The following is a 23,172-nucleotide window of genomic DNA, read 5'->3' as shown; positions in this document are numbered from 1 at the left end:
TTATCTGGTACGGAGGGAGTAATTTATTGTAATAACTAATAACTAATATAAATGTTGTATGTTAAAAATATCAACACAAAGACATAAATTTATCAATCTTCTTGTGTTGATATTTAAATTTACATGTTGTATTGATTTAATTATGTCATTATGTTAATTTTAATACACAGAATTGAAAGTTATTTATTATTACTGTAAATTAGTTAGCACACTGTTAGAAAAAGGAAAAGATATTAGCTTGGAGATCAAGAAAGCTTGGAGGACAAGAAACAATTAGCTTAGAGGCTAAGAAATACATTAGCTTAGTGCCTAAGAATACTTGGAGCACAAGTTTTGTAATACCCTATATAAGGGTGTTATATTACTGAAGAAACCAACTAAAAGCCATATATTAAAATGTAGTCTTCAAAGTTCTTTCGGTCTTTTACTTTCTGCAATAGTATTTTATTTTTCACATTTTACTTTTCAACATGGTATCAGAGCAGGTTCGATCAAAGATATTAGCTTGGAGATCAAGAAAGCTTGGAGGACAAGAAACAATTAGCTTAGAGGCTAAGAAATACATTAGCTTGGTGCCCAAGAATACTTGGAGCACAAGTTTTGTAATACCCTATATAGGGTGTTATATTACTGAAGAAACCAACCAAAAGCCATCTATCAACATGTAGTCTTCAAAGTTCTTCCGGTCTTTTACTTTCTGCAATAGTATTTTATTTTCCGCATTTTACTTTTCAACATGGTATCAAGCAGGTTCGATCAAAGGGATCGTTCACTGTCTCTATATCAAAAAAAAAAAAAAAAAAAAAAAAAACTTCCAACCATATCCATCCCATAACAACCGTGAGAGTTCTAAGTCAAAAAAACCTTCCAACCATATGCATCCCATAACAGCCGTGAGAATTCTAATTCAAATTACAAATCTGCCAAAACTCCTCGACCAAAACCGGAAAAAGGGCGAAGATAGGGAGAATTTTCTGCTAAATATTCATTGGTTTCTGAATTTTTCGGATTATTGTTAATTACTAGGAGTATATGTGTATGAAAATCTTTGAGGGTGGACCGTAGAATTGCAGAGATGAATTAATTACAACAATGTCCTACATGGATGTCATGAAATAATGATAAGAGAAGAGTACTGCCACTTTGTAGTTTGATGGCCGATTTGAATTATTAGGAGAAATATGTATTTGATAATCTTTTTGATCAAATTCAATCCACTAGAGAAGACCACAATCGAACCAACTTTTGGCGCCCCGAAATTCAAATCTCCGTTGAGAGACAGAATATCCGGAGACAGCTTGTGTCGGCTTCTAAAGCGGAATCCATCACAGGGGGAGAGACTGTCACCGAAAAGCTGACGCAGTGGAAACAGTCACTAAGAGCCTAGGGGGAGAGAAGACCAATTTGATATCCCCGGAATGGCCTGAGAGAAGTTCGCCATTTCCCGCAGCAGGCCCTCGGAAAAGGAGACAAAGAAGTTGATAAATTATCTGGCCTAGGGGGAGAGAAGGCCACAACCGATGAACGACTATCAGACCAAAGGAAAAGACGACGAGTTATCCGGCTGAGAGAGCAAGATATTGACCAACTGGATGACTCATCTTCAAAACAGAACCACAATCGGAGAAGCCAACGTCAGGCGAGAAAGCAATCTTGGAGTCATGGTGGCCAAGCTGAAGACTAAGGGCTGGCCGAAGTTTACACACACCTATGAGTCTCCACACGGACGGAGAAGAAGGATGCAGAGGATCAGTCATGGAAGAGATCGAGTCTCCAACCCCAAAAGAGAAGAAGATATAGAAGTAGTTACCCGGTAGAGGGGAAGAGGAAGTACCCTACCAGAAGAGAGATAACGAAAGGTCATCGACAAAGCCTACGAGGAAGAAGGCCAAAGGGGCCGTTGAGAAAGCCACCAAAGAGAAACTTGTCGTCGATGAATTGTTCGGAAAAAGTAGAGAAAATGACCGGCGATTTAATAGGCGAGAAGCCCGGTGGCAAATGGTCGCTGCAACAAAGGATGAGAAAAAGTAGTGGCTCAGTTGTGGATGAAGGATGGGTAGCCATCTATTGGTGACGCGCGATTCTCGGAGGGACGGCGCAAAACCGATCTACTAGCCGAGAAGATAGTGGCGAGAATATCGTGAAGAGGTGTTCGGAAATTAAAGCTCATTGTCAACTGGAGAAGATCTGGAGACGAGGGACGCACTATGGCTGCGAAGCTTCAGCTTATGAAGAATCAGAAACCGGAATGAAGGAGTGACGGGAAATGTGCAGACTTCTGATGGACGACCAGAAGTGTTGTCAGAGAAGAATGACATAAGGAGCAGAGGCTCCACAGTGTTTGGCGAATGGCAATCACCGAGAAGAGACCCATAAGGAGAAAGGAGACTGATGGTTTCACGTCTTCATTTTTAGAAAAGTAAATTTGGGCCGAGTGGTTATTAGGCTCAAGAAGAAAAAAAAATGGGCTCATAGTTTGAGCTGGAATGGACCGAGAATGGTCTTAAGATGGCTCCTTGATACGAGCAAAAACTGTCTAGATAAGCTCCTCGACATGAGTCAAAACTGTCTAATGGCTCCTAGATAAAACTATCTAAGATGGCTCCTTGATATGAGTTAAAACTGTTAAAGATGGCTCCTAGATACGAGCTAAAACTATCTAAGATAGCTCCTAAATATGAGTGAAAACTGTTTAGACAAGCTCCTTGACACGAGTTAAAACCGTCAACAGAAAATTGAAGAACTCCTTGAAACGAGTCTAAACTTTCAATGAAAAAATTGAAGAGCTCCTTGATAAGAGCCTAAACTTTCAATGAAGAAAAATGAAGCAGCACCTCAAACTTGAAAATTGAAGATCGTGCTTGTTAAGTATCGAAAGATTCGATACTCAACTTGAAGGGGAGTGTTGGAATGGAGAAATCAATTAATAGAAAATTAAGGAACCGAGATAGCCAACTCAAGAAGCTTTGAAGATGTTCTTTGCAAATTGAGTATCGGAGATCCCACTACTCAATTTGAGGGGGAGTGTTAGAAAAAGGAAAAGATATTAGATTGGAGACCAAGAAAGCTTGAAGGACAAGAAACAATTAGCTTAGAGGCTAAGAAATACATTAGCTTGGTGCCCAAGAATACTTGGAGCACAAGTTTTGTAATACCCATTATAAGGGTGTTATATTACTGAAGAAACCAACCAAAATCCATCTATCAAAATGTAGTCTTCAAAGTTCTTTCGGTCTTTTACTTTCTGCAATAGTATTTTATTTTCCGCATTTTACTTTTCAACACACACTAACGCAACCCAGGCTATGTATAGTTCAATTCCAATGAAAATGTCACACCTTCCAAGCCAGATGGTACTTGAAGGGCTTCTTTGTCTTACATAGGAAGATGTTCTAGCCTCAGGTATATATCTCCCGGCTCGACCCAATTCTCCATTCGGCCTCAAAATTATTTGTACATTGCATAGAACTTTCAAAGTTGGCTCATACCATACGACTAGTGCACTCATATGCGCAATCAACACGTACCTCATTGTATCGATCCACAACTTTTTGACAAAATGTGGAAGCCATATGGAAGCCTTTCGCGAGAGTTGGTAACAATCGGATTTTCATGCGCAACACTCGAAAATCCTTTAGGTATATCCATGATATGCTCGGATTTTGCACTATTTTAAGGCCATTATTTGGTCCATTTTAAGTGTCAAAGTTGCATTACATGTCTATCAATTACATATTTTTATCTATTTTGGTATTTTGACGTGTTTTGTGCGAAATGTGCATAATAGAGCCTAAAAAGATCGATGATGGAAATCTGGAGTATTCGACATGGAAATTGCAAGAGTTGGGGTTATGGCAAAGGATAGGGTGGAAAAGACCAGAACTACCAAGGCTAGCTTCATTGCTTGCTGAAAAGAGTGGTGAATATGCAATCACAGTGTTGGTATAATTATAGAAATAAGTGTGATTGATATATAATCATGGTGTTTAGAAGAACATTTGAAGTTCACTACATAATCAAATTAACAAGGAAACGAAGCAAAGGACCAAAAACAGAGTAGACCACTTATACGAGTGGTGAGTTCACATACCTTTTTTGGTAGTTTTATGAAGTTGAGTTCAAGAACTCTAGCATCTTGACATTGTTTGACAGATAATGAATGTTGTAGAAAAGACAACAAGAGACTTTGGTCATTTCGTCGCTCATTGATATTGTGTGCATATATATAATAAAAAATACTTTGGAAATAAATCACTTTCTTAGAAATAAGGTAAATGTTTTTATTGATAAACACTACACTTAAGTTGAACTGTGTATTAAACAGACAGAGAAAAGTAAAACATCATCTTTTTAGTGTCAAGACATCAAAAGACTAAAGTTGAACTATTTCGGAGTTGGAAGAGTAGCCGTCGAACCAAACATCATCAACAGAATTGGAACCACTGTCGCTTTCCGTTTGATATTGTGAAAACTCTGTTTTTTGTTTGTATGATTGAATTGCTTCCAAGTCACGTGCAACTTCCTTCATTGTTGGCCTGCTCTTACCATTCAAATGCTGACATTTCCTAGCAACCTCTGCCACAGCCTGAATTTCTTCCCTCTCGGCCTCTCCAAGCACCTTTGCATCAACGATATCGAATAGCTGATTTTGCTCCATCGAATACAAGAAGTGCATGGCTAGGCCCCTTCCTTCCTCGACTCTAGCTGCAGACACAGCTTTCTCCCCCGTTAAAAGCTTAACCAGCACGACTCCAAAGCTGTAAACATCGCTCTTTTCTGTGAACTGGTTGGACTGGAAGTACTCTGGATCCAAATACCCAAACGTGCCTACCACTCGTGTGGTCACATGAGTTTGATCAATGGATATCGATCTTGATGTCCCAAAATCTCATATTTTAGCGCGATACTTTTCATCCAAGAGTATGTTGGTTGACTTGATATCGCGGTGAAAAATGGGGACAGACGCGAAAGAGTGCAAGTAGGCAAGCGCCCCAGCCACTTGCTTGGCAATTCTCACCCTCATTTCCCATAACAAGGGGAAATCCTCGTGTGGATGATGGATGTGAGAGAAAAGAGTACCGTTGGGGACGAACTCATACACAAGACGAGGAACTTCGCTCTCTAGACAACACCCCAACAACTTGACCACATTCCTGTGATTTATCTGTGATACAATCACAATCTCGTGAATGAAGTCTACCACATCACCTTGGCTCATCCTCTCTGCCTTCTTCACTGCCACGATTCTTCCATCCTCCAATATCCCTTTATACACAACCCCTTCATCGCGACGGCCAACTACTCGGTTCTCATTACATCGGTAGCTTTTGCCAACTCAACAGAACTAAACAGTCTGATTTTCTCAATCCCATTCTCAATAGTAGCCAACTGTTGCTCCATCAAAATGCCTCCATTCCTCTTGAAAAACATGTGTTTTCGGCTTGCTTTGATAGCCTCGATTGCTTCTATAATAGCTTCTCCAAACTTCCAAGCTGCGACGACCAGAATCTGCAAGCCGATCATACTGCCAACAAAAATGAATGCTCCTCCGAAGATTTTTCTAAAAAACCCCTCAGGACTATGATCAACATCACCATACGCGTTTTCCTGATAGATGCAACCTTCAACTAGATACGGATTTCCATTGTATCCAAAGGCGCGCGCGCAATATCTGGTTGAAGATGCATAATCACAAGTACTATGGTTAGACAAATTCGCTCCAACACCTAGCTCCCATTCAAGTACCAGCGGCGCAGATCCAAATTCTGGATCGAACGGATTCGACAGATCGCTCACTACAGCTCATTTCTCAACCATTGCATGTCTGTAGGAAAAACATACCCACAGAAGCTACTGTTTCCGGCATGAACACTCTCATAAGTATACTGAAGCGCTTTCACAGTTCCCGGAATCGAAACCTGGAAGCAGTTAACGCCATTGCAAGTGGTGTCTGTGGAATTCGTGTCGCAGATTGGCATGCATCCTCCAACCGCTGTTGCGTTTGCACGCAGCCAAACCGAGTTGTTACAGCCCATCACAAGCATCTAGTGGATCACACTACTTTAAACTAAAAAACACAACCTTCTTACTATAAGTAAATGATGAGCCATATTATTGCGATAAGTGATGAAATTAAAGGATCAATTGTTTACTGATACGGTTATCCCTCATGAACGGTCAGATCAGGCCAGCATCGTCGGAGAGGAAGCCGAGCTAGAGGAGGTACAGGACCCGAAACTGAACTATGATACGGTGGAACGGGGAAGGTCGATGTCGAGGGAAAGGAAGAATCAGAGGAAGTCTGCCCGGAGAGCCAAACCGCCGGTGAGGTTTGGGGATTATGTTTCCAAGTAGGGTGTGAGGAAAGGCAGAATAGAATAGGATCTTTTTTATTATTTTTTTATCTTTGTTATTCGTTTTTATTATTATTTTTTGAATAATTGAGTCGGGCAATTTATAAGCTCCGATCCGGGTTTTCTTTGTTGGTTCTTTCCCGGGCCGTAAGTCGAACCAACCCTAGGGTCCTTAGATTATAAATAGGCGCTGAAATCAATAAAACGATCATCAGAAATTTCACCTACTTCTTATTGTCTTTTTTTCGTTCTTGCAAAACCCTAGTTGTCGACGGGATCTCGCCTCCCGGGACTTCTAATCGTTTCCACGGCATCACGTTAGGGAAATTGTCCTAACAAATTGGTGCTTTCACTGAACTCATGGATCTTGTCACGTCTGATGCCGTCCATTCCCCGCTCCACCAACCAGCGTGGGGTTTTCGTCGGGGCCGACCGTTCGAGGACCGGAACCAGTGGCCACGATGTTTGAGCATATCCTTGCTTCCTTATCACGATTTGAGACACGGATGGACGATTTTGATCGACGTTTGGTACCACCGCGATCGGAACCGGCACAAAGCTTCGGTCTTCCTTCCCATTGGTTTACCGATGCCATCGGGGAGCCACCGGGGACCAGCCTAGGGCTAGCTATGCCGACGTCTCGCCAACCTACCTCGTGGGATAATCCAGCGTGGCATAATAACGGTGGTCATCATGCGTGGGTCGAACCGCGGGACGTGAAGATGAAGCCCCCGCGATTCAATGGTTCAGATACGGTGAATTGGATTGCTAGAATTCAGTACTATTTTGATCACCTGATGATGCCAGAGGCGTATCGTCTACACTATGTGGTCATGCTTTTTGACAACCAAGCAGCGGAATGGGTATTTAATTATCGTGCTAGCAACCCGGTCGTTCTCTGGGGTGATTTTTTGGAGGATGTGCAGTGACAATTTGATCCGCAGTGTTTTGAGGATTACCTCGGTTTGATTGCCAAACTGGTTCAGACGGGTTCGTTGGCCAAGTACAATGCGACGTTCGAAACTATGCGGAACCGAATTCCTAATGTCCCTGAGTCCACCTTCTTGCCTATCTATGTAGCGGGTCTCCAACAACCTGTGCGTAGCCAGGTCAAACACCAGCATCCGAGATCGGTAGCAGCAGCGATGGCTCTCGCTATTGAGTTTGATAGCAGCGCTGAGAAGCCGGTATCACAATCAGGTTCTCAGCGCCGACCTTGGCCGCCCAGAGATCAGAGAGGAGCGGCGCCGACTGCCCCACACCAGCAGCAACAGTCCCAGCCGACGACGAAGCCTGTTTATGCCAGGGACCAGAATATTCGAAACTTCCAGTTATTCACTTGACGGCGGCTCAGCGGGCAGATCGCACACGCCGCGGCGTTTGTATTTATTGCGAGGAGAAATGGCTGCCATCCCACGCTTGCAAGCGGCCCTTCTTGGCTTATATGGGTGGCGAGGAGGAAGATGAGGAGGTGGAACGGGTTACGTCTGACGCTCAGCCGGATCCGGAGGTGATAACGGCAGATCTTTCTCACATTTATGCATTGGATGGCAAGCAGCGCCCAGAGGCGATGGAGTTGCGGGGTAATATCGGGGCTGATCCGGTGGTCATTCTAGTCGATACGGGTAGCTCCCATGATTTTTTGCATCCTAGAGTGGCGCAGAGGCTAGCACTTCCGCTTACAGCGGTTAAGCCATTCCGGGTGTATGTAGGTAATGGTGATTCGTTGGTCTGTTCGCACGCCAGCTTGCAGACCCGAGTGGTGATTCAATCGCACGTGTTCTTGATTGATTTGCATGTCCTTCCGATTCATGGACCAGATGTGATTCTCGGCTTGGCATGGCTGAAGTCTATGCGTCGTGTCACTAGTGATTTTGTGGATGGGACTTTGGAGTTTGTGCGCAATGGGGTTCCTATTTGTTTGAAAGTATCCACCCCAATGGCGCAGCAGGTCTCGCTCAAGACCGTCGCAAGCCTACTGTCATTGCAAGGAGAGGCCGAGTTGTTTGAGTTAGTGGCGGTTCCCGGAGAGGAGGACCAGGGGGCGACTTCCGATCAGCCACAATTCCCGCCGGACCTGGACCCCATGATCTTGTCGGTGTTGCGGTCTCATGAGGCGGTGTTTCACGCTCCGACGAGCATGCCGCCAGCCCGTCCCTTTGACCACCGCATTCACCTTCTCCCGAATTCGAAACCAGTTAATGTGCGTCCGTACCGCTACCCATATTTCCAGAAGAATGAAATCGAGCGCCAGGTGAAGGAGATGCTGGCCTCGGGCGTTATCCAGCCTAGTCAGAGTCCGTTCTCGTCTCCTGTTTTGCTTATTCGGAAGAAGGACGGAACGTTTCGGTTCTGCATTGACTACAGGGCCGTGAACACTGCTACGGTGCCTGATCACTTCCCTATACCCACCTCAGATGAGTTGTTTGATGAGTTGGGGTTTGCTCGTTTTTTCACTAAGCTGGATCTGCGTTCAGGGTACCATCAGATTCAAATGCACACGGATGACGTCTTTAAAACGGCTTTTCGGACTCACGATGGCCATTTTGAGTTCCTCGTCATGCCGTTCGGGTTGACTAATGCTCCGTCCACATTCCAGTCGGCCATGAATGCCATTTTTAGACCGCTGCTGCGCACCTTTGTCATCGTTTTCTTTGACGATATCTTGGTCTATAGTCCGACGCTGGAATCCCATGTGCGCCACCTACACGAGGTGCTTACCATTCTGAAGTCTAATCATTTTTTCGTCAAGCTGTCCAAGTGTGTTTTCTGCAGTACTACGGTGGATTATTTGGGGCATTTAATTGCGGGGGGCAACTTGAGGGCTGACCCGGAGAAAATTGCGGCCATGGTTGCGTGGCCAGTGCCAGCCTCTACTAAACAATTGCGGGGATTTTTGGGTCTTACAGGTTATTATCGAAGGTTTATCGCGCATTATGCTACTCTTGCGGGCCCTTTAACGGAATTACTAAAAAAGGACGCTTTCGCGTGGTCCCCTGCGGCAGAGAACAGCTTTCTAGGCCTCAAGGCGGCTATGACCTCCGCCCCGGTATTGCGTCTCCCTGACTTTTCCAAACTATTTTATATTGAGACGGACGCATCGGATTTCGGGGTGGGCGCTGTCCTCCTTCAAGAGGGACACCCTTTGGCCTACTTTAGCAAGAAATTGGGGCCGCGTCGCAGGGTGTCATCCACTTATCATAAGGAGTTATACGCCATCGTCGAAGCAGTTCAGAAATGGCGCCAGTACTTGTTGGGGCGCGAATTTGTGATCCGGAGTGATCAAAAGAGCTTAAGAGAATTATTGCAGCAGGTTATCCAGACTCCCGACCAGCAGTTCTATGCGCGAAAGCTAATGGGCTATAAATTTCGAATTGAATACAAGACGGGGGCCTCCAACAGGGTGGCGGACGCGCTATCGCGTCGCGATATGGAACCAGACGATGGCGAGACAGAGTGAGTGCAGGCTGAGACCGCTCTGCTGGCCCTGGCAGCCCATCCGGTCCCGGATATTTTTGAGGTGCTGTTGGCAGAGGTCGATTCCTTGGAGGAATTGATTGGGTTGAGGGAGTTAATCGCGAAGGGTGAAGCGGGAGATCACCTGTCGTTTGTGGGGGGCCTGATCTATCATGGGCGTCGTGTTTATGTTGCCGAGGGGTCAGCGGCGACGTTGCCTCTGCTAAGGGAGCACCATTCGACTCCGCAGGCGGGTCATCCGGGTGTCGACAAGACTTTTCCGCCGGCTGGCTGCCCAGTTTTATTGGAAGAACATGCGGAAAGATGTGAAGGAGTTCGTGGAGGCTTGTATGGAGTGCCAGATGACTAAGTATTCGACTTAAAAGCCTGCAGGGTTGCTGCAGCCATTACCTATTCCTTCGCAGGTTTGGGAAGATGTGTCTATGGACTTTGTGACTTGCCTCCCCCAGTCTCGTGGATTTACTACAATCATGGTGGTGGTCGATAGGTTGACCAAGTATGCGCATTTCGCGCCGCTACCGCCGCATTTCAATGCTCTACGAGTGGCGAATCTTTTCATTGAAACAGTGGTGAAGCATCATGGTTTTCCTAAAACCTTGGTGTCGGATAGGGATTCTGTGTTCCTAAATGATGTGTGGGAAGATATGCTGCGTCTAAGCGGTACTAAGTTGCATTTTACAACCGCGTATCACCCTCAATCTGACGGCCAAACGGAGGTGCGGAATCGGGGTCTGGAGCAGTATTTACGGGCATTCGTGGCGGATAAGCCGAACAAATGGGTCAATTTCTTGCCTTGGGCGGAGTTATCCTTGAATTGTTTTTTTCACGAGGGGCTGGGTACATCGTCGTTCAAAGCCTTGTATGGCCGGGATCCACCTCCATTGGTGGCGGCGGAGCCGTCGCGGTCCACTCCAGCCGATGTAGCATCTTTGATCAGACAGCGGGGCGAGTTGATTGTATCCCTGCGCGCGAATCTGGAACGGGCGCAACAGCGTATGCGCGCTTCGGCGAATAAGCATAGGCGACATGTGGAGTTTGAGGTCGGGGATAAGGTATTGTTGAAATTGCAGCAGTATAGGCAGTATTCGGTTGCCAAGCCTCTGTCCACCAAATTGGCGCGTCAGGTTCTTTGGTCCGTATGAAGTGGTGGAGCGGATTGGTCAGGTTGCCTACCGCCTTCGGTTGCCAAGGGGGAGTCGTGTGCATAATGTGTTCCATGTCAGCCTTCTTCGTCCATTTGTTCAGAGTGATTCCTTGGGGGCAGCGGAGCTACCACCTTTGTTCGCACGAGGACGCCCTGTTTCGAGACCTCTGAAATGGGTGGGCAGCCGTACGGTGTGGCGTGATGGGGCTGCGGTGGAGGAGGCGTTGATTCAGTGGGATGATGACAAGGGTGAGAATCCATCATGGGAACCGATGGTGATCATCCGCAGGCGTTTTCCGGACCTCATCCTTGAGGACAAGGATGCACTCATCAGGGGGGGAGTTGATACGGTTATCCCTCATGAACGGTCAGATCAGGCCAGCATCGTCGGAGAGGAAGCCGAGCTAGAGGAGGTACAGGACCCGGAACTGAACTATGATACGGTGGAACGGGGAAGGTCGATGTCGAGGGAAAGGAAGAATCAGAGGAAGTCTGCCCGGAGAGCCAAACCGCCGGTGAGGTTTGGGGATTATGTTTCCAAGTAGGGCGTGAGGAAAGGCAGAATAGAATAGGATCTTTTTTATTATTTTTTTATCTTTGTTATTCGTTTTTATTATTATTTTTTGAATAATTGAGTCGGGCAATTTATAAGTCCGATCCGGGTTTTCTTTGTTGGTTCTTTCCCGGGCCGTAAGTCGAACCAACCCTAGGGTCCTTAGATTATAAATAGGCGCTGAAATCAATAAAACGATCATCAGAAATTTCGCCTACTTCTTATTGTCTTTTTTTCGTTCTTGCAAAACCCTAGTTGTCGACGGGATCTCGCCTCCCGGGACTTCTAATCGTTTCCACGGCATCACGTTAGGGAAATTGTCCTAACATTTACATACCTTCTTTTTTCAAGCAGAGAGAGAGAGAGAGTGTGTGTAAATTTAGTAATGTATGGTTGAGTTATATAACACGTTTAATAGCACAATAGTTGAATAATAGTCGTTGAATAAACTCTATAGTCTAAACTATTTATGCCTCCAAATTTATTGAGCAATGACATTTGGAAAGGAGAGGAGATCCCACTATTTGACTATCTCTACACTAATGTACTTCCTCCTCCTCCACCATAATTAGGAGTCACCGTTCATCATTTTAGTTCGTCCATATTTACAAATCCTGAATAATCTATCAATATATAAAAGGGCAGTTTTTTGGGTTGACATGTGGCACAATTTTGGCCGGAAAAGAGAATTGATGGAGCAATAAAAAATCTGTCAATCTTGAAAAAATAGATTAACGACACACTAAAGTATTCTCTCTCTCCTTTTTGAGAGTGGAACTGTAGGAAAACGTGAGAAAAATACATTGAGATATGAATCGACTACATTTTGTGCAGAGAAAGTGGTCTTCACAAGAAAAATGATCTTCCCAAAGGTAATGAAGTTTATGTTTTTATTGATAAACACTATCACACATAAGTTAAACTGTGTATTAAACAAACAGAGAAAAGTGAAACACACACACACACACACACATAAGAATCCAAATAGCTGCAAGATATAGAAAATCATTGGTTGCTTGCTCAACATGTCATAGTATGATTCCTCAAGACTCATCAGACGATGAATATTCAACGGCTTCTGAGATGGAAGAGAGGCCATCAGAGTCAACATCTTCAATAGGATCACAGCCACTGCTTTGTATCTGATTTTCAGGAATCTCTACTTTGATTCCTTCCAAGTGGTGTGAAACTTCCTTCATCGTTGGCCTTCCCTTCCCATTCAAATGCAGACATCTTTTAGCGATTTCAGCCATCGCCTCGATTTCCACCTTTTTGCCCTCTTTGAGAACTCTTGCATCAACAATGTCAAATAACTGGTCTTGCTCCATGGAATGCAGGAAATGCATGGCCAGTCCCCTTCCTTCTTCAACTCTAACAGCCGATACAGCTTTCTCTCCCGTCAGGAGCTCAACCAGCACCACTCCAAAGCTGTAAACGTCGCTCTTTTCAGTGAAATGGCTTGACTGGAAGTACTCTGGATCCAAGTACCCGAACGTGCCTACCACTCGGGTAGTCACGTGAGTTTGATCAAGAGAAATTGATCTTGATGTCCCAAAATCTGATATTTTGGCTTGATATTTCTCATCCAAGAGAATGTTGGTTGACTTGATATCACGGTGATAGATAGGAACAGATGCAGCAGAGTGCAAGTAGGCAAGTGCTCCGGCCACTTGCTTGGCAATTCTCACCCTCATTTCCCAGAATAAGGGGAAATCCTCGTGTGGATGATGGATATGATCGAAAAGAGTGCCGTTGGGGATGAACTCATAGACAAGACGAGGAACTTCACTTTCCAGACAACACCCCAATAACTTGACCACATTCCTATGGTTTATCTGTGATACAATAACTACCTCATTAATGAAGTCTACCACGTCACCTTGGTTCACCTTCTCCGACTTCTTCACTGCCACGATTCTTCCATCTTCTAACATCCCTATATACACAATTCCTTCACCACCACGACCAAGTACTCGATTCTCATTGTAGTCATCAGTAGCCTTTGCCAACTCAACGGAAGTAAACAATCTAATTTTCTCAATGTCATTCTCAACAGCAGCCAACTGTTGCTCCAACAAAATGCCTCCATTTCTCTTAAAAAACATGTGTTTTCGGCTCGCCTTGATAGCCTTAACTGTCTCTGTAACAACTTTGCAAAACTTCCAAGCTGCAGTGAGTAAAATCAACCCACCAACGACACTGCCGATAATAATGGATGCTATTTTAATGATGGATAGAGATCTTGCACTAGCAGGGGAGGTGGGAATTAGATATTCACATCCATTAACTATATATGGATTTCCTTCATAACCGCCACATGTGCAGTATGTTTTTGAAGATACATACTCATATCTGCTATAATAATAATAATATCTGATCTGATAATCTGATAATGATCCACATTCAGATCCTAAATAAGCCTGGTATGAGTTGTATTCATAAGGATTTCTATTTGTTTCTCTGCAACTACTTATATCAAAGGAAGGATATCCATAATTAGAAAAAGATTCGCAAACACCATTTCGATTACCAAATTCCCACTCAAGTACCAAAGGCACAAATCCAAACTCGTGATCAAATGGGTTCGACAGGTCATCCATAAGGCCTTTATACCTTTTGTAATCCTCATTTTCCAACCATTTCTTGTCAACAGGAAAAACATACCCACAAAAACTACTATTGGTGGCTAGAATACTTTGGTAAGCAAACTTAAATTCTTGCACTCTTCTTGGAATTGATGTTTGGCAAGTGTTCACATCTGTAGAATTAGCATCATCACACATAGCCAAGCATCCTCCAACTTCCGTTCCATTATCACGAAGCCACACAGCAGTCTTGCAGCCTAGTACAACTACCGTGTTGTAGTGTGCCGAGACTGTGAATGAACTTCCTGTGAGTGATATAGGTACAGATTCTCTTATTTTCTGCCCTTCAGAACAGTTCACAGCCAACACGGGCAGATTCACTATAACCACACCGCGGATAAAAACATTCACTACTTCCATATTTATACTGCTCAAGAATGGCACCATTCTAGACGAGTTTCCAGCTGAACTTTTGCAAATAACTGTGAATGAGGAGTTTGCACTGCATTCGGAACCAATTCCAAAAGGATACGGAATGGTGATATTTCCACACATTTCTGGACAACCGGGCTTCGAGATAGAAATCGCAAGAGTTGGGGTTATGGCTAAGCATAGGGTGGAAAAGACCAGAATTACCAACGCTGGCTCCATTGCTTGCAGGAAAGAGTGATGAATTATGTTAATGAAACTACCAAAAACAGAGTTTCAAGAAATAAGAAAAGCATTCAAATCCCAACACTACGTACTAATGTAAATCACATAAGCCGATTTTCCTCCCTATGTTTAGTGAGATTTAATAGTACTATATTTTTAGTTTTAAAATAGATGTAGCTTCCCTTATATATAGGTTGCTATTTGAGGTAGAAATGAAGTTAAGACGAAGTCAGAGACAAGAAATTAGTCAAAAGAAAGTCGTGCTTCCGCACGTACGGTTGGTTAACAAATCGCACAGCCCATGCAAGGTGTTCTTGATAGTTGAGTCATTTTTTTCATTTCAGAAAGTTCTTTTATAGTTGAGTCACTTCTATATATATACGACACTTTTTTTCTACTATTTCATTCTCTTTTACTTTATTATTTCTACTTTATTTATTATTCTACTTTATTCTCTCTATTTTTCTTTCTATTAAACAACATGCCCAATGTGACACAACTATGAAAGAATGGATGGAGTAATAGTTTTAAGGGCTTAAATTGAAGTAAGTGTATAATTTGTGATTAAAGAAAGCACTCTAAATTAGACATATGTCTGTAACTCAATTCCCGGATATAATTAATCTTCTTTAAACACAAAAGTAGCTCAAATTTATTAAGTTCAGTCTCCCTTAAACTAGAACCCAAAGGTCATAATTACAAAGTTAGAACAAGGAAGGGAAACAACATATAATTGCAATTAGTAATGAAATCAAAGGATCGATTAATTGTTCATATATATATACCTTCTCCAAGTTGGGCTTTAAGATAGCTTTGTCCTTGCACCTCTGCTGGATAACTTGTAAAAGCTTCAATTGCTGGAGAGAGAGATTAATTACAATGAAACGACTGAATTAGAGCGTCTCTTGCGCTTACTTTGAAAAAATAAAGGAGAAGACTCCGAAAATTGCACAAAAAAGACAATTAGTCATTCAATAAACTCCAGATTAGTAGTTGAGGTCAAGTAAAATAACCACGTTGAATTTTGAAATGAATTAGCTTTTGGAAAGAGAGAGAAGACGACTTTGAAGGAAATCACTTCCTTATAAAATAAGGCTATAAAGATTATTATTGTCTTTATTGATAAACACTGCACATAATTAGTTAAACTATGTACTTAAACAAACTGACCACTCCAATGTTTTCAAAGTTACAGAAATGAAAAACACAAAATAGTAGAACACACACACACACACAAGAATCCAAATAGCTGCAAGATAAAGAAAATCATAGGTTGCTTGCTTCAACAAGTCATAGTAATATTCTTCAAGACTCATCAGACGACGAAGATTCAACGATTTCTGAGATGGAAGAGAAGCCATCAGAATCAACATCTTCAATAGGATCACTGACATTGCTTTCTATCTGGTATTCAGGAATCTCTACTTTGATTCCTTCCAAGTGGTGTGCAACTTCCTTCATCGTTGGCCTGCCTTTCCCGTTCAAATGCAGATATCTTTTAGCGATTTCCGCCATCGCCTCGATTTCCTCCTTTTTGCCCTCTTTGATCACTCTTGCATCAACAATGTCGAATAACTGATCTTGCTCCATCGAATGCAGGAAATGCATGGCCAGACCCCTTCCTTCCTCAACTCTAACAGATGATACAGCTTTCTCCCCCGTCAAAAGCTCAACTAGAACTACTCCAAAGCTATATACATCGCTCTTTTCAGTGAAATGGCTCGACTGAAAGTACTCCGGATCCAAGTACCCGAACGTGCCTACCACTCGGGTAGTCATGTGAGTTTGGTCAAGAGAAATTGATCTTGATGTCCCAAAATCTGATATTTTGGCTTGATATTTGTCATCCAAGAGTATGTTGGTTGACTTTATATCACGGTGATAGATAAGAACAGATGCAGCAGAGTGCAAGTAGGCGAGTGCTCCGGCCACTTGCATGGCAATTCTCACCCGCATTTCCCAGAATAAGGGGAAATCCTCATGCGGATGATGGATGTGAGAGAATAGATTACCGTTGGGGATGAACTCATAGACAAGACGAGGAACTTCACTTTCCAGACAACACCCTAACAGCTTGACCACATTCCTATGGTTTATTTGTGATAGAATCACAACCTCATTAATGAAGTCTACCATATCACCTTGCTTCACCCTCTCTGATTTCTTCACTGCCACGATTCTTCCATCCTCCAACATCCCTTTATACACAACGCCTTCACCACCACGGCCAAGTACCCGATGCTCATTATAATCATCTGTAGCTTTGACCAACTCAACAGAACTAAACAATATGGTTTTCTCAATACCTTTCTCAATAGCAGCCAGCTGTTGCTCCAACAAAATGCCTCCATTTCTCTTAAAAAACATATATTTTCGTCTAGCTTTACAGAACTTCAAGGCTGCAATGAGCAAAATCACCACACCAACCACACTGCCAAAAGCAATGAATGCTGCTTTAATGGCTTGAGTGTTACTATTATAGTTGTTATAGAGATTTGCATTCTTACTATCATAAGTTTCTCTCTTTCATCAACTATATATGGATTTCCTCCATATCCTCTATCGCATGTGCAGAACATTCTGGAAGATGCATACTGAAGTACGCGATAAAATTTTATATATCTGATCTGATCTTGATAATAATCTACCAGTGATCCGCATCCAGAATAATCCGAGTAAGTGTGGTCTTCATAAGGATCAATATTTTTTACCTTGCAATTACTTTCGCTAACGGAAGGATATATGGAAGGAGAGTTGCAATAACTGTTAGAGAAAGATGTTTCCATACTGAATTCCCACTCAAGTACCAACGGCACAAATCCAACCTCGCGATCAAATGGATTCGGTGGCTCATCCACAAGGCCTTTATACCTTTTGTAATCCTTATTGTGCAACCATTTCTTGTCAACAGGAAAAACATACCCACAGAAACTGCTATTGCTGGCTTGAATACTTTGGTAAGTAAACTCAAACTCTTGGACTCGTCTTGGTATTGATTTCTGGCAGCAATTTATGCCGTTGCAACTGGTCACGTTTGTAGCATTAGCATCAACACACATAGCCAAGCATCCTCCAACTTGTGTTCCGTTACTGTGAAACCACACTGCAGTCTTGCAGCCTAGTACAACAAATGTGTTGTAGTGAGCTGAGAGTGTGAACGGACTTCCTGTGAATGATACAGGTAGAGATTCTCTTGTTTGCCTTCCTTCAGAGCAGTTTATAGGCGACACGGGCAGATTCACTATAACCACACCGTAGATAGAAACATTCACCACTTCCAAGTTTATGCTGCTCAAGTATGGCAGCATTCTTGAGGAGTTCCCTGTCGAATTTTTGCAAATAACCACGAATGAAGAGTTTGCACTGCAATTGGAACCAATTCCAAAAGGATAGGGAATGGTGACATCTCCACACTTTTCTGGACAACCGGGCTTCGACATAGAACTTGCAAGAGTTGGGTTTATGGCAAAGCATAGGGTGTAGAAGACCAGAATAACCAATTCTAGCTCCATTGCTTGCTGGAAAAAGAGGTGAATGTTCAATCATAAAGTTAAACTGTCATTTATATGTAATCGTGGTGTTATGAATAATGTGAAGTTTATTTCATAATCAAATTAACAGGCAAATGACTAAAAACAGTATTTCAATAGAAAGAAAAGCATTAAACCCCAAAACTTGGCACACGCCATGCTAATGGAAATGAAACGAGTAAATTACTCCATTTATCCCAATAAACATCACCAGCTTTCATTTTTGCCCTTTCACAAGAAGTAACTGATGTAAATCAAGTAGTTCGTTCATGAATTCCCTTCATAGGTTGCGATTTGAGTTAGAGATGAAGTTGGAGACATGAAATGAGTTAAAAGAAGGTTGCAGATGCTGCATGGACCATGTGGTGGGTTGACAAAACATATGGCCCGTGTGCAGTATTCTATCATGATCCAGAGCAGACCACTCGATCGAATAGTGAGTTTCAGCAGCACACTCGGTTGTAACATCAACACGACCCATTTGACTGAGTAGCGTGTCACAGCAACACAGTCAGCCCATCAAAACCACTCGATCAAGTGGTATTTTGGATGATTTCCCCTACCCGCAACTCGGTTGTGTGACATGTGGTGACACACCAATTGATCGAGTGGTGCATCACTACAACTTGGGTGTTTTTGGTTTAATTTACAATTGAATGTGTGGCAAGTTCTTCATCGTTGCTCATAGCATGTCGTAGGATGAAGCGATAGATGATTTGTTGAAATTCTATGTTGAATCCGTTGTTTTGGTTCTCAACTTTGGTTTGGATTTGTTATACGCATCCTGTCCGGGTTTAGGAGTCCTGGTCGAGTTCGTGAAAAATAAAGGAAGTGGTGGAAATAGATAGTAGAATGCGAGTCCATTTTTATATATTCATTTGTTGTAAGATGATAAAAGAAAGTGGTGGAAATAGATAGTAGGATAGTGGGTTAGCCTTCCCCCTTAGCAGGCTGCTGCATTACCTAAGGGCCAGGATGTGGGGTCCTTGGGGTTGGGGTTTCAGCCTTTTACTAAAGGAGAACTAGGGTAGTAGGGTTAAACAAAAGACAGAACTAGTTTGAAGAGAATGGCAGAAAGATAGGATGCATGAGAAAGGTCAGTAGAAAGGACGATTTCAGATCTTAATTTTGTAAAATATTTTTTGTGGTTTTATATTTTTTTTTTCATTAAACTGACAAAAACAACTTGTCGGACGCAGTACTGGGAAAGAACATAACAGAAAGAAACTACACAGAATCAAAACAACGCCGTAATAAACAAGTCGAGTTGAGGATGGTCAGACCCAACCCAATGCATGTGAAGCTTGTTAGAGTCAATGTAGATTCAAACCGGCCATCATGGTTGGTGTAATAATTGGGAGTTATTGTCGTTTTCCATCATGGACGGGAGACGTGTGTCGATCAAGATGCATCTAGACAAGTATTAACGTCGTTGGCCGTTTCAAGAAACTCAGGGACGGAGCCAAGAATTCAATTCAAAAGGGCAAAAATTATATATACAAAGAAAATTTTAGAGTTTGAGCGAGGGCATTTATAATGGAAATTGAAAATTTTGCTAAAAATAAGAAGAAAAAAGTATACAAAAAAATATTTTTGATGGGGACAATTGCACCCTACCCTCCTCAATTGGCTCCGCCCCGCAAGGAAGTACTTGGATGACCCCATGTGCATGCATGAGCCCAACGTACCATATCCGGCTGGTTGTTGGACCATATTTGGTTGTTTGTTGGATTATTAAAATTAAGTCTTAGATGTTGGACCATATCCAACTTGATCTGTTACCATGGTTCAAATGATTAATCCGGACCCAAATTTAACCCAAGCCTCATGTAAAGAAAATAGCCCAAAGTTCGACCCCTTGGTATAAATAGTTGTTTAGTAAGTATTTTTGAGTACTCTCTCCGTCCCACAAAATTTGTCACTATTTGACCTGGCACAGGTTTTAAAAAATGTAATAGAAAATGGGTTGAAAAAGTTAGTGGCACGTAGATCCTACTTTTATATATTAGTTTTAAAATAAAATGTGAGTGAGAATGAGTTAGTGGAATGTGAGGTCCATTACCAAAAATGGTAAAAGTGAAAGGTGACAAATTTTCAGGGACGGAGGGAGTAGAATACTACCTATTTTAGGAGCATTAATTGAACTTATTGTGCATGATACTCCCTCCGTTCCATAGTAATAGAGTCATTTTTTCATTTTGGCACGTTCCATAATAATAGAGTCATTTCCCTTTTTAGTTAAAGTCAGCATATTTTTACATACCTACTATCTCCCTCTTACTTTTTTTCTCTCTTCATCTCTCTACCTTTTTTATTTTCCACTTTATTCTCCCTTTACTTGACTCACACCTAACATAATTTTTCTTAATCTCTGTAACGAAAAGAAACGCCTTCATTACTATATAACGGAGGGAATATGTTATTAATAAAGAAAGTATTCTAAATTAGACCTACGTAACTCAATAGAAATCTCCTTCTGCGTTGTAACACAAAAAAATAACTCATCTTGAACGAATATTCTACTTTAAACATAAAAGTGATAAAACACAAAGATCAAAATACTAAGTTTAGAACAAGGAAAGGAAACAACACAAAATAAGATTATATAATTGCAATTAGTAATGAAAATAAAGCATCATCAGTTGGTTGCTTACCTTCTTCTACCAAGGCACCGAGTTGGGCTTAAGAACGTTGCACCTCCTCTACTTGATAACTCGTACAAGCTTCAATTTTGAGAAGTCGATCTGGGATAAGAAATGAGCGTTTTTAAGCATCATGCATGTTTAGCTGGGCTGGAATTTAAATTGGATTTCCATACATGAAACTAAAAGATAAAAGAAAGATATTCAACTTAGGTATGCTATTATAAAATGCAGGAATAGATCAATCAACTCTTTAAAAGCCCTCATAATTATTTGACATCAACGGTTACACGGGTCCCTACATTTAGTTATGAATGAAGATTTCTAAAGAGAGAAGACAACTTTAGTACGTCAATTGGAAAAGACATGGTAATGTCTCGAGTTCCCATTTAGTACGTCACGACAAATTCCTTGATTATACTTAATTCGTTCATTTCAAGGTAAATTGAGTCGTATTCATTTTTAAAGAGTGTATTATATTGTTAACTCATCCTTAAATTACTAATTTCAAATTAAATTGAGTCGTATTCATTTTTAAAGAGTGTATTATATTGTTAACTCATCCTTAAATTACTAATTTCAAATTAAATTGAGTCGTATTCATTTTTAAAGAGTGTATTATATTGTTAACTCACCCTTAAATTACTAACTACAACTAAAGGATAGGCATTCAATTATTAAATCAAGACATAAGATCATTCAGCCACGACTATCAATGTAGTGTAAAAAAAATGTGGGATATTAATGTTAATTAACGAAAAATTAGTTATAACTACCTTTTGAAAAATATCTCTAAACTTTAAATGATTATAACTATATCAATTTAAATTATATTTTCACACAACATATAACAAATTAAAGATAATTTTATGAGGAATCTAACGAAATCTCAATTGTATATGTTTTGATGTCAAAATTTGAAAAAATAAATAAATTAATTTTCATATTTTTTGTCAAGCAGATAATGTCAATACATCAATCATAATCTCTGGAAATCCTATGTCTCAAATCAGTTATAGTTAGCAACTAGGGTGGTTAGCAGTTGATCATACTCCTCCTTTTTAATGTATTAACTAAGTTGAATCATATTTTTTAATAAAAAATAGAATATCAGATCATTCTTATTCTATTCTATTATTTACTTTACCCTCTCTTATTTCTTACTTTATTCATTTCGCCTGTTTTATTTTATTCTCATTTAGTTCATTTAATACAATTTCTTAATTTTTGAGTCTATAAGTTTTGCCCAAACTCAGTTGGGTCGGAGTAATAGGCTATCTGCATGCCATGTGTTCTAGTGTGATAAAGGCCTGAACGTCCAATCTATTAATCAGTCAGGTTAGGGTGTGGGCAGCCGCGGGGGGGGGGGGGGGTTGGGCGTGCCACGATCGTGGCTATTGCATTGGCCACGAGCCGCGGCTCCCCTATTTCCGATTTTTTTTTTTAATTTTCGAAATTTTTTCTATATATACCTAAAATTCATATCTTATTTTTACTCTACTCTCACACACAATTTACCCTATTCCCTTCAATTTGAATTTTTGTGAAATGCAAGGCGGAGACGATCCCGGTTATGGAGATTCGGGACAGGGGAGCTTTCCACCCCCCCAACGCTGGAGATCGAGTCCCACCCCTCCTCCATCCCAGATGTGGAGTCCGCCATCGCCGGCGCCGTGGCTACAAACACCCCAAAACCGGGGTCAGTCCTCGGCCTATCAGCAGAGATATGCGGGTCGTACCCTACCGGGGACGGGCGACTATCGACCCAACATGGACGCGATTAACTTCCCGTCCCAATTTCAATCCTCCCCATTTCAGAGCAGTCAATCTCCGCTTGATGAATCTGATAGATTCACATGGGAACAATTGATGGGGTCGCCTTATACCCCGACGCCGACGCCCGGTCGTGTAGAGACGGGGAGAGGAGGCGGTGGAAGAAGCGGCGGTGGCGGCGGGAACTGCGGGCGAAGGGGCGGCGGCGGCGGCGGGCGTGGCGGAGGATCCGCGCGAGGTGGCGGCGACGGCGGGCAGGGCGGCGGCCGCGGTGGTCGCGGACAAGGCGATGGCGGCGGCGGGCAGGAAGGCGGCGGCGGTGGTCGACGAGGGTTTCTGTACACAGACGCCGAGTCCATTGCTATTTCTAGGGCATGGGACGCGGTGACGACAGATGCCATATAGACCGACTTATGCTTCTGGCGGAAAGTCTTGGTGGTGTACAATGAATTCAAACCGCC

General features: G+C 42.3%; 1 protein-coding gene and 2 pseudogenes across 1 annotated transcript; all 3 read right to left on the bottom strand.

The window, feature by feature from the left end:
• Window positions 1–4,372: 4,372 nt before the first annotated feature.
• On the bottom strand, window positions 4,373–6,035 carry LOC125210060 (annotated as a pseudogene).
• Window positions 6,036–12,436: 6,401 nt separating this feature from the next.
• LOC125212084 (wall-associated receptor kinase-like 6) lies at window positions 12,437–15,670 on the bottom strand. Its single transcript, XM_048112127.1, has 2 exons — window positions 15,552–15,670; window positions 12,437–14,765 (listed from the first exon to the last, which is right to left on the bottom strand). Exon 2 carries the CDS (start codon window positions 14,761–14,763, stop codon window positions 12,571–12,573), a length of 2,193 nt encoding a protein of 730 aa, XP_047968084.1. The 5' UTR covers window positions 14,764–14,765; window positions 15,552–15,670; the 3' UTR covers window positions 12,437–12,570.
• Window positions 15,671–15,876: 206 nt separating this feature from the next.
• On the bottom strand, window positions 15,877–21,063 carry LOC125212081 (annotated as a pseudogene).
• Window positions 21,064–23,172: the final 2,109 nt, after the last annotated feature.

The sequence above is a fragment of the Salvia hispanica genome, chromosome 3 (genome assembly GCF_023119035.1).
Source record: "Salvia hispanica cultivar TCC Black 2014 chromosome 3, UniMelb_Shisp_WGS_1.0, whole genome shotgun sequence".
Taxonomy (NCBI): Eukaryota; Viridiplantae; Streptophyta; class Magnoliopsida; order Lamiales; family Lamiaceae; genus Salvia; species Salvia hispanica.
Note: the sequence above shows the minus strand (reverse complement) of the source record. Positions and strands in the feature narration are given on the sequence as shown.